At 49.8% G+C, this 12,174-nt stretch overlaps 1 protein-coding gene across 6 annotated transcripts in view; it reads right to left on the bottom strand.

The window, feature by feature from the left end:
- Positions 1-926: 926 nt before the first annotated feature.
- Positions 927-12,174, bottom strand: part of SCTR (secretin receptor) — an 85,211-nt gene continuing 73,963 nt past the window's right edge. For 4 of the 6 annotated variants that reach the window (XM_053598055.1, XM_053598056.1, XM_053598059.1 and 1 more), the window contains 4 exons: positions 9,473-9,564; positions 7,318-7,444; positions 2,940-2,981; positions 927-1,304 (listed from right to left, as the gene is read on the bottom strand). In XM_053598055.1, coding sequence (XP_053454030.1) covers positions 1,158-1,304; positions 2,940-2,981; positions 7,318-7,444; positions 9,473-9,564 — 408 coding nt within the window. In that variant the 3' untranslated portion in view covers positions 927-1,157. Of the gene's footprint in view, positions 1,305-2,082; positions 2,598-2,939; positions 2,982-7,317; positions 7,445-9,472; positions 9,565-12,174 lie in introns of those variants that run through there. The other 2 variants (XM_053598057.1, XM_053598060.1) reach the window with 2 other exon arrangements.

Raw genomic sequence — 12,174 nt, 5'->3', positions numbered from 1 at the left:
AGGCGCGGGGCAGTGCCTGTGGCTCAGTGAGTAGGGCTCCGGCCCTATATACCGAGGGAGGTGGGTTCAAACCCATCCCCGGCCAAACTGCAACAAAAAATAGCCAGGCATGGCAGGCGCCTGTAGTCCCAGCTACTCGGGAGGCTGAGGCAAGAGAATCACCTAAGCCCAAGAACTGGAGGTTGCTGTAAGCTGTTGACGCCACAGCACTCTCCCAAAGGCGACAAAGTGAGACTCTGTCTCTTAAAAAGGTGTAAAGTGGGGGGAGTGAAGGAGTGGGGGTGGGGGGTTGGGGGGGATTATCTCTACTTCCCAGAATGCTACCCCCTGTGCACTAGTAGGGTTCAAATACTTAATCCTCTGTCCTTACTTGGGGACAGGGAGTCCAAATACTCAAAGGAATCAACAGCCAATGTGAAGGCTGAGACTCAAGTCCACAAGAGCTTGGTGAGGAAAGAGAGAACAGACATGGCCTTGGGCATGGGTCTTTGAAGTCAAAGGTTCTGGACTGAACTCCACCTCCTTGCTAAATAGTGTGGGCGAGTATGGCGTCTTGGTGTGGGATCTAAGGTGTAAAATAGGATCTTGTCCCATTTTCTGCTGCATTTGCCTCCCAGGCTGAGGACACCTATGAAAGGGCAGGAAGAACAAGGTTGTACTTCACACCATGTCAGGAACACTAAAAGGGGCTGGGGGGCTTTAGGCTGCCCTGGCCTCCATTATGACTTTATCAGATTAATTTGGCTCATGTGAGAGCAACTATACAGGTGAGTTGCAGTGAAGGACAAGATTTGCCAATAGCCTTGATTTCTCACTTTGCCTGGGCTTGGTTCTAAAAATCAAGAGCTGGGACCAGGGAGGACCCCTCCTCCTACAGGGCATATACTCCTTTACCTGCACCAAGGTAGAAGGACCAACAGACCAGATCTCATCCCAAGTCTCATTTATTTCTCTATTCCCTTCTGGGATGCCTGAGTTGCTCTTCCCAGAGTAACAGACTAATCCCAGGGCCTCATGCCCCAAGTCCCTTCAGTTGTAAGGGACCCACACAGGAGAGAGCAGAGTGTCTGCTGGGAAGATGGGCTGTCCCAGAGCAGTGTCCAGCTCTCTCAGGACGCATCTCAGCCTCTATGCATGGGCGGTCCTGCTCCAGCCTCTCAGATGATGCTGGCCCTGCAAGTGCTCCAGCTCTGCTCCGAGGGGCCGGCCTTGGTGCCATTGCTGAAGAAACTGAGGACCACAGGGTGCAGCGGGAACTCACGGAGGTGCCACTGCTGCCACTTCTTCTGGACCTCCAGCTGCACCTGCCCCAGAGACAGCTCTCAGCCCAGGAGAGGAGAGTCTGGTGCCCAGAACTCTACACACTCCCCTGGGGCACACAGGTGCTGCCACTCCTGCCCCCTCCGCCAGTCCTGCTGTCCCATCACTTGCAGGCCACTCAGATTGACCATTTCCAGCCCCTCTATTAAGTAGGTATTGAGGGCCCTTTCTACCCCCAGACACTTAATGCCCATAACCTCATTACATTGTGCCCCAACAAAAGGACTTGTGGTTTGTTCCCCAAACTCCAGAACTCACACATCCAAATCTATATATACGTGGGACAACTAGACACTCCCGTGAAGGTGCCCAAGCTCAGCTCCTCTGGGATCCAGGGAATTTCTCTTTGGAAATTCATTTACAATCCCCAAATGGAGCAGCCCAAACTTTGATACTTGGTTTTTTGAAAACATCATCATTCCCATTCAAGTGTGGCAAACCAGGTCAACAATCACAGAAAGGCTTAACTTTATTCAACACTGTATTTTTTTTTTTTTTTTTTTTTTTTTTGTAGAGACAGAGTCTCACTGTACCGCCCTCGGGTAGAGTGCCGTGGCGTCACACGGCTCACAGCAACCTCTAACTCTTGGGCTCACGCGATTCTCTTGCCTCAGCCTCCCGAGCAGCTGGGACTACAGGCGCCCGCCACAATGCCCGGCTATTTTTTTGTTGCAGTTTGGCCGGGGCCGGGTTTGAACCCGCCACCCTTGGCATATGGGACCAGCGCCCTACTCACTGAGCCACAGGCGCCGCCCCTATTCAACACTGTATTTAACGTTGCCCACGTAGCTGCTTCTGTGGGCCCTGAGCCTCTCAGGCCAGAGTCCCCAAGGTGAGTGTGCTGCTCCTGGGGAGTCAACACTCACGTGGCAGCCTCGGAGGACTGACTGAGCTGCAAGAGTTTCTTCCAGTTGCCTGTTTCATGTGTGGCAAGACTGAAGCCCAGGGAAGGGCAGTGACCAAGACCACCCCGAGCCACCAGCAGGACAGTCAAGCCTGGGCTCTGGTTGGGTTCTGTGTTTGCTGAACTGACATACCCATGGCCAAGAATCACCTGGAGTGCTTGTTAAAAAAACAGTTCCTCAGACCCCAGCCCAGAACTACAGAATCAATTTGTACTGAATCAGAAGCTAGGAGTAGGGTCCAGCAATTTTTATTTTCCTTCTGAGTCAGACTCACGGCTTCATAGCTTACGGCAACCTCAAACTCTTTGGCTCAAGTGAGCTTCTTGTCTCAGCCTCTAAAGTAGCTGGGACTACAGGCACCTGCCACCATACCTGTGTAGTTTTTCTATTTTTAGTAGAGATAAGGTCTCTCTTGCTCAGACTGGTCTTGAACTCATGAGCTCTGGCAATCCACCGGCCTCGGCTTCCCAGAATGCTAGGATTACAAGCATGAGCCACTGTGCTCAGCCCCCAGCACTTGTTTTAACAAGCCTTCCAGGTGGTTCTGCTGTTACTGTAAGTGAGCTCAGACTCCTGGAAGAACGGCCAAGCACCTTGCTGTAAGGCCCAGGCCACTCCCTGCTCTTTCCACCCCCTCCCACCACCCTTCCCAGGTAGCTCCTAAACCAGCAGCCAGTGACTAGGAGCTCCCAGGGGCAGCCCATGATTACTCACCTCCCTGTTGAGGAAGCAGTAAAGGACAGCTACCACCAGTCCCTGCCAGGGGAACAGAGGCAGCAGGGTCAGTGTAGGTGCGTCAGTGCCCAGTCTTGGACAGCTGGCCAACCTCCTACCCGAGTCCTTAATCCCTAGCTCCAAGCTCTCTTCCCAACCTCCCTTTCTTTCCTTGAGGGAACTTAGGCCACCTCTTGTGGGCTGCCCACAGCACCCCTGGCTTTGTCTGCACCACCCTTAGACTGAGCTCCTTGGGGCTAAAGATGGGTTCTGTTTCAGCCGTTATCCCTGGTGTCTAGCACAGGCCCCTGAACACGCATGGTGTCAGGAACAGTAAGGTAGGGGCTGCTAACTGCAGCCGGCAGGGATGGGCAGTTCAACTGAGTAAGGTGAACCATTGAGGAGGAACCAGGAGTATGGGCACCTGAAATCTGCCCACCCCACTGGCTCTGCAAATGAAACCCTGGGCCCTCTCAGTGTAGTCTTTTTCAAGATAAGCTGAAAATCTGAAGCTGTTTAAACATGGGCAAATTCACAGTGAAAAACTGGCAGTTCCCATAGCTCAGTGGGTAGAGCACTGGCCACATACACCAAGGCCGATGGGTTCAAACCTGGACCAGGCCAGCTAAAAAACAACAATGACAACTGCAACAAAAAAATAGCGGGGTGTTGTGGCAGGCTCCTGTAGTCCCAGATACTTGGGAGTCTGACACAAGAGGATTGCTTAAGCCTAAGAGTTTGAAGTTGCTGTGAGCTATGACGCCACAACACTCTACCCAGTACCGAGAGCAACAGCTTGAGACTCAGTCTCAAAACAAACAAAAACCCACTAACGTGCTCAGAACTAACTATGTACAGATCCCGGCCAGTCAGCAGTGGGGTTTGACCTCCCTGCTTAATGGATGGGTGGATGCATCTCCATGGCCAGGACTTGATGTTCCCTGGCACAGTGGAGTCTGTGCCTCCCTCCCTAGTATTTGGAGCTCCCTATCTCCCTGATGTTGTCCCCAAGACCCTAGCACAGAACCCTGCCATGGGAGGGACTCCAGTCTGGGATGCCTGATTCAAGCCTAAGAAGCCTGTTGGACCAATGGGAAGTGGTTCTTTGCAGCATGTCCTCCCTGTCCACCCCCTCTCTCAGGGATGCACCTGGGCCCCCCTTCTCTCTCTTACAGGACTGCCCTCAGTCTCCCCCACAGAGGCCTGAGTGCCACAGCTCTCACCTTAGGTGGCCCAACCCCTCCTGCTTAGTCCCACCCAGGCCTGCCCGTAGCTACTTGCCACACCAGAAGGGATCCTAAAAGGTGATGAGCCAACCCTCTGAATTAAGTCTATGGTAGGTTTAATATGTATGAATGCTCGGGGAAATTGGCATTTTAACAAAACTTAGTGATGAAACTAGAAGGGTTTGCTTTAGAATTTGGGGCATCAGTGATTGCTATAGACAATGAGGACTATTTGAGGGGTAGGAAAACTTAGGGCAGTGGCTTCCAAATTTTGCTGCACATTAGGATGACCTGGGAGTTCTTGCCCAGGCTGTACTCCCCAAATGCATAATATGTCTAGAGGTGGGAGCATCAGCATGTCCAGACAGTTTAAAGATCTCCAGACAGTTGCAACAAACGAGCCTCACCATGTGGGAGCCACTGTCAGGGGGGGACAAAAGGCACTTACAGGCAGGTTTTGACATAAACCTGGATATGGAGCACGGGTGGGCCTAGCCAGCCTAAAGGATTCTAGGTTCCAGGGGCTTCATTTAATCCTGAAAAAGCCCTTGTAGGTAAGTCGGGGGATCCTCACTTTGCAGGTAAGGGAACTGAGTCACAGTGGGGTTTAGGGGCCTGGAACTCTGTGTACTTGACTCAGAGCCAGCAGCTTGCCTGAGTCTCACCTGTCCTGGGATCCAAGGATGCATCTTCACTGTTCAGAAGAAGGAAGCTGTGCTCCAAGTGTATACAGGGCCAGCCTCACACAAGCCAGCAAGTTTACTAAATTCCAGTTATTCGATCACCATTAAGAATGACAAGGGCTGGGTGTGGTGGCTCACTCCTGTGATCCTAGCACTCTGGGAGGCCGAGGCAGGTGGTGGATTGCTTGAGCTCAGGAGTTGGAGACCATACTGACCAAGAGTAAAACCCCATCTCTACTAAAAACAGAAAAACCAGCCAGGCGTTGTGGCAGGTGCTGGTAGTCCCAACTACTTGGGAGGCTGAGGCAAGAGGATCACTTGAACCCAAGAGTTTCAAGTTGTTTTGAGCTATGATGCCATAGCACTCTACCCAGGGCAACCCTGTCTCAAAAAGAAACAAAAGACAACAAGAATGTATATATACTTTTAAGAGACTGAGTCTCCCTATGTTGCCCAAGCTGGGCATCTTATGGATACCATTAATCTTTTTTTTTTTTTTGTAGAGACAGAGTCTCACTGTACCGCCCTCGGGTAGAGTGCCGTTGCGTCACACGGCTCACAGCAACCTCTTAACTCTTGGGCTTACGCGATTCTCTTGCCTCAGCCTCCCGAGCAGCTGGGACTACAGGCGCCCGCCACAACGCCCGGCTATTTTTTGGTTGCAGTTTGGCCGGGGCTGGGTTTGAACCCGCCACCCTCGGCATATGGGGCTGGCGCCCTACTCACTGAGCCACAGGCGCCGCCCGATACCATTAATCTTGAAACAGATTCTTTCTGTCTTTGCTTTGGCTACCGGAAGCTCCAAACCAAACTTATGACCCACCTCTCCTACCTTTACAGGACTTTCTCAGATTTGTTTCTGTACATGAACTCAATCATCTTTTTTTTTTTGAGACAGTCTCGCTTTCTTGCCAAGTACAGAGGTGTCATCATAGCTCACTGCAGCTTCTAACTCCTGGGTTCAAGTGATCCTGCTTCCTCAGCCTCCTGAGTAGCTGGGACTAAGTATGGGCAAGCACCAGCAAGCCTGGCAATTTAAAAACAAAATTTGTAGAGATAGGGTCTTGCTGTTGTTCAGACTGGTCTTGAATTCCTGACCTCAAGCCATCTGCCTGCCTTAGCCTCCCAAAGTGCTAGGATTACAGGTGTGAGCCACCACGCCTGGCCTCCACTATCTTTATATTCTTTTTTCTGATTCTTCATCTACTTAATTTTTGTCTTCTGTATGTTTCTCCTGAAAGGGACATTAACATTGCTTTTGGAAGGAAATAGCTATGAGCAAATAAACAAATGACATTGTAAAGGCTGGGATTCACATTAAAACTCCCTCTGTACAAACATTTACTTTGTTTTTTTTTTTTTTTTTTTTTGTAGAGACAGAGTCTCACTTTATGGCCCTCGGTAGAGTGCCGTGGCCTCACACAGCTGACAGCAACCTCCAGCTCCTGGGCTTAAGCGATTCTCTTGCCTCAGCCTCCCGAGTAGCTGGGACTACAGGCACCCGCCACAACGCCCGGCTATTTTTGTTGAAGTTGTTATTGTTGTGTAGCCAGCCCAGGCCAGGTTAGAACCTGCCACCCTCAGTGTATGTGGCTGGAGCCATAACCACTGCGCTACGGGTGCTGAGCCAATAATTATTATTAATAACTTGTGTATACACATGTTTTTGAGGAGTCAAGTGATTCTTGGTAAAAAAAACTCAGTAGCCTCCTGATACCCCTGCCCCCATTTCCTGTTTTTCAGGGACACTTATTACTTGAAATTCTCCTGATACTAAATAATATGCTGCTGATACTGCTTCTTGTGGATTTCCCAGTATGAAGATGGACGGTTTAAACACCCTCCCACATACCATCTTCCTGCTTGGTCTTTTGATGACTTGGCCATCATCACTGACATTATTTTGACTATGGATATGCTTTTGAGATCTGTATATAATACAGTGTACTGGGAATACTTTTCCTTTTTGTTCTTCCTGGAGTCAACCCCTAGGCTCTCAGTAGTTTGTGTGTGTGTGTGTTTTTTTTGTGTGTGGTTTTTGGCCGGGGCTGGGTTTGAACCCACCACCTCTGGCATATGGGACCGGCACCCTACTCCTTGAGCCACAGGCACTGCCCATGTGTTGTTGTTTTTTTAAGACAGAGTCTCTGTTCTGTCACCCTGGCTGGAGTGCAGTGGCATCATCATAGCCCACTGCAACCTCAAACTCAAACCTCAAATGCCTGGGCCTCTCAGAGTGCTCCCATGTCCGCCCACAGTCTGTCAATTTTATCTCCCACCTCCATTTGACTAGTAGGGCCATGGGTCCCACTTGGGGTCACACAGCATGGGCAGGTCCTACCCCTGCTTTCCCTGGATCTCTGCCAAATGAAAAGTCTGCTGGACTTCAGGAAGACCATGGTGTATCAATGGCCTCCATTTCTCTCTAAGGACAGAGTTTTAGCTGGCATTCACAGCCCCTAAATTTACCTGGAATGAACCAAGGGCCAATTCAAAAAATAGCTGGATCTCCATGGCGTCCTCTGGGGAGAAGGCGAAAACGATGTAGTGGATGCCAAAGAGGGGGATCAGCAAGAGGGTGGACTTTGCCAGGCGCCTGGGGACAGAGAGATGTGCTGCAGCCTCCTGCTCAGCCTCCCTCCAGCCCCCTCCAGTCTCCACATGACTTTGCCACTTCCCTGCCTGATTGCTGACGCTTGGCAACCATGTCCCCAAACATTTTTGTTTTTCCTTTTTATTTTGAAAAGTTTCTAACTCCCATGTACCCATCACCCAGATGCAACACTTATCAACTCATGGCCAATCCCAGAACTTTCTGATCACATACTTATATCAGTTAAAAAACAAACATAAATCAATACCTATTTATTTATTTTGAGTCAGAGTCTCATTATGTCGCCCTCGGTTGAGTACTGTGGTGTCACAACTCACAGCAACCTCCAACACTTGGGCTTAAGCGATTCTCTTGCCTCAGCCTCCAGAGTAGCTGGGACTATAGGCGCCTGCCACAATGGTCGGCTATTTTTTGTTGCAGTTTGGCCGGGGCCCGGTTCGAACCTGCTACCCTTGGTATATGGGGTCAGTGCCCTACTCACTGAGCTACAGGCGCTGCCCTACCCACTTATTTATTTACAAATTATGTACCTTACTACTGCCACTCTGTCTAACATCATATAAGCAAAGCCAGCTTTCCTTTGGTTAGATAATAAATACTTATAAAGTGAAGGTCTTGTATTTTGTTCCCCAGATTAGGGTTGCCAAATTTAGCAAATAAAAGTATAAGATGCCCAGTTAAATTTGAATTTCATATGAACAACGAAAACCTTTGGGGATGGGTATAAGTACTAAAAAACTATTTGTTGTTTACCCCAAATTCAAAGGTAACTGGGCGTCCTGTCTTTCATTTGACAACTATTTGCCGGATCCCAAGCTCCATCCAACTTTGGAGCCTGTGCCTAGAGAGATGTGGAAGGAAATCTGATACCAAGGATTCTGGACTGCTGCTACTCTCAAATTCAAAATACCCAGGGAAAAGCTCTGTTGGATACTTTGTCTTTAATATTTGTTATAGGCTGAACTGTGTCCCAACGCCCCATTCATGTGTTGTAGGCATCAGCCCCAGTATCTCAGAATGTGAGATAGGAAGTGGGTCTCTAAAGAGGTGGCTAAGTTAAAATGAGGCCGTAGGGTGGCCCCTACTCTAATCATCCTTTGTCCTTATAAGAAGAGAAATTTTGGACCCACAGACACCAGGCTGGCCATACCCAGAGGAAAGACCATGTGAGGACACAGTAAAAAGGCTGCCATCTGCAAGGCCAAGGAGAAAGACCTCAAAAGAAACCAACCCTGTCCACACCCAGGCCTTGGTCTTACTGTCCCCAGAGCTGTGAGGAAAACTGTCTGTTGTTTAAGCCACCAGACTGTGGTATTTGGTTATGGCAGCCCTGGCACGCATCTCCCTTTAACATCTTAAAGATTTTAAGTATATTTGGATCACACATCTTAAAAAGCTAAGGTCGGGCGGCGCCTGTGGCTCAGTGAGCAGGGCGCCGGCCCCATATGCCAAGGGTGGCGGGTTCAAACCCAGCCCCGGCCAAACTGCAACAAAAAAATAGCCGGGCGTTGTGGCGGGCGCCTGTAGTCCCAGCTACTCGGGAGGCTGAGGCAGGAGAATCGCCTAAGCCCAGGAGTTGGAGGTTGTGTGAGCTGTGTGATGCCACGGCACTCTACCGAGGGCAATAAAGTGAAACTCTGTCTCTACAAAAAAAAAAAAAAAAGCTAAGGTCATTCTCTCCTGAAAAATACATGAACAGAACCTACACAAATTCATCTGAATTTGGGTTCCTAAAGCCTATCCTCAGATTCACTAGCCTTGCCCCAAGGGTAAGAGCTCTGCTTTCAGGCTTCCTACCCCAAATTTCTTAATTTCTCCAGCCTCTGAGGCTTCCCAGCAGGCCCATTCCCCTCATTTGTCCCCATTTACACTGTAAACTTCTTGGGACCAGGTCCATGACTTTTTCTTTTACAGCCGTCTCCAATAATAGCTAGCCCCAGCAGCATAAACAGTAGGCGTTCAGTAAATGCTTGCTGACTGCGAATGCCTTGGTCTTCGCCCTCCACTTACTTATAATGGTTCACTTCATTTCCTCTTGTTTCTTGGGTTCTAAGTTTTCTCATCAGGATTCTTAGAATGTTTATGAAAAGGATGAAATTAATCTGCAAAACACAAGGCAGAGGTGAGGCTGTAGGTGTCTTGCTTTCCCAGCTCTCTCTCTTGGCCTGGTCCCCTGGAGCTGAGGACAGAGAAGGCAGTGCAGACACCACAGCCAGCTGGCACATCGCTGCTGCCCGCCTGTGCCCCCAGAATCCTGGTGAAACAGACTGGGAGCCTACACTCCCTCCTCTCCCTGAGCTGCAGGCACTCTCGAGTCTGCTCATTTGCAGGGCAGATCACTTACACTTGCAGAGTATTGGGATTTCCTGGGGATCTTGTTAAAATGCAGCTCTGGGGTGGGCCTGAGAGCCTGAGATTCTGTTTGTTTTGTATTTGAGGCAGGGTCTTACTCTGTTGGCTGAGCTGGAGTGCAGTGTGTCATCAGAGCTCCCTGTAACCAACCTCCAACTCCTGGGTTCAAGTGATGATCTTCCTGCCTCAGCGTCCCAAGTAGCTGGGATGCCTGGCTAATTTTTTCTATTTGACTCCCACCTTTTTTTCTTTCTTTCTTTTTTTTTTTTTTTGAGACAGAGTTTCATTCTGTTGCCTAGGCTAGCGGCATCACCCTAGCTCACAGCAACCTTAGACACCTGGGTTCAAGTGATCCTCCTGCCTCAGCCTCCCAAGTAGCTAGGACCATAGGGGCCCACCACAATGCCTGGATAAACCTCCAGCTCTTGGGCTTAGGTGATTCTCTGGCCTCAGGCACCCACCACAACACCTGGCTATTTTTTTGTTGCAGTTTGGCCAGGGCCGGGTTCAAACCTGCCACCCTCAGTATATGGGGCTAGCCCCCTACTCACTGAGCCACAGGTGCCATCCTACCTGGGTAATTTTTATACTTTTAGCAGCAACAGGGTCTCACTCTTGCTCAAGCTAGTCTCAAACAATCCTCCTTCCCTAGGTTCCCAGAGTGCTAGGATTATAGGTGTGAGCCACTACACCCAGCCAGATTCTGCATTTCTAATGTCAGAGCTGATCAGCTGTACAGCAGCAGTTCTTCAAAGTTCAGACTAGAGATTGCTGGGCTCCTACAGGTTATAGTTCACTAAATCTGGTGTGGAGGCCAATAATTTGCATTTTTTTTTTTTTTTTTTGTAGAGACAGGGTCTCACTTTATGGCCCTTGGTAGAGTGCCGTGGCCTCACACAGCTCACAGCAACCTCCAACTCCTGGGCTTAGGCAATTCTCCTGCCTCAGCCTCCCGAGCAGCTGGGACTACAGGCGCCCGCCACAACGCCCAGCTATTTTTTGGTTGCAGTTTGGCCGGGGCTGGGTTTGAACCCTCCACCCTCGGTATATGGGGCCGGCGCCCTGCTCACTGAGCCACAGGCGCCGCCCAATTTGCATTTTTTTTTGAACAGAGTCTCATTATGTTGCCCTTAAGTGCCATGGCATTACAGCTCACAGGAACCTCAAACTCATGGGCTTAAGCAACTCTCTTGCCTCAGCCTCCCAAGTAGCTGGGACTACAGGCACCTGCCACAGCGCCCAGCTATTTTGGGTTGCAGTTGTCATTGTTGTTTAGCAGACTGGGCCAGGTTATGTGGCCGGCGCCCTACTCACTGAGCTATGGGAGCCAAGCCCAGTGATTTGCAGTTTTTTTTTTTTTTTTTTGAAACAGAGCCTCAAGCTGTCTACCCTCAACACCTGGGTAGTGTTGTGGCATCACAGCTCACAGCAACCTCCAACTCCTGGGCTTAAGCAATTCTCTTGCCTTAGCCTCCCAAGTAGCTGGGACTACAGGCGCCTGCCACAATGCCTGGCTAGTTTTGGTTGTAGTTGTTATTGTTGTTTGACTGGATTAGAACCGGCCAGCTCTGGTGTATATGGCTGGCGCCTTAGCTGCTTGAGCTACAGGCGCGGAGCTGTGATTTGCAAGGTCCCAAGGGATGCTAAAGCTGTGGTTCTGGGGACCAGTTTGCAGCTCAATCACAAGCTCCAGGAAAACACTCTTGATTACATCTCTTTCTTGATTCATTGTGTTTATTGTGTAAGACCACTTAAAAATATCTTAAAGTGGCAGCACCCATAGCTCAGTGAGTAGGGCGCCAGCCACATACATCCCGGCTGGCAGGTTTGAACCTGGCCTGGGCCCGCTAAAACAACAATGACAACTGCAACCAAAAAATAGCTGGGCATTGTGGAGGGCGCCTATAGTCCCAGCTACTTGGGAGGCTGAGGCAAGAGAATAACTTAAGCCCAAGAGTTTGAGGTTGCTGTGCAACAGCTTGAGCCTCTGTCTCAAAAAAAAATAAAAAAATCTTAAAGGGACCAAATGCATGCATCTGTCAATTATGTGTGTGCCCACTTATCTGCTAATTCAATTATAACTTCCTGAAGGACAGGAATGCAATCTTTTTGTTTCTTTTGATGCTCCCTCCCCCAACCCCAGCATGGCAGCATCTCTGTTCCCCTCTCACCCACCTGCTCTAGCACCATTTTACAGAAGCAGGGATCAATGGAATCACCCAGCCAGCACCCTCATTGTTAACATGAGTAGCCTGGGGCCCATGAGTAGCCTGGGGCCGGGGACGCTCGCCAAAAGACACAGGATTAGCAGCTGTCTAGGACTCCTGGCTCACCACTGCTTCTTGGGAAATCCTGCTTCT

The sequence above is a fragment of the Nycticebus coucang genome, chromosome 7 (genome assembly GCF_027406575.1).
Source record: "Nycticebus coucang isolate mNycCou1 chromosome 7, mNycCou1.pri, whole genome shotgun sequence".
Classification (NCBI taxonomy): Eukaryota; Metazoa; Chordata; class Mammalia; order Primates; family Lorisidae; genus Nycticebus; species Nycticebus coucang.
The sequence above is the reverse complement of the archived record's forward strand: the minus strand, read 5'-3'. Positions and strand labels throughout refer to the sequence as shown.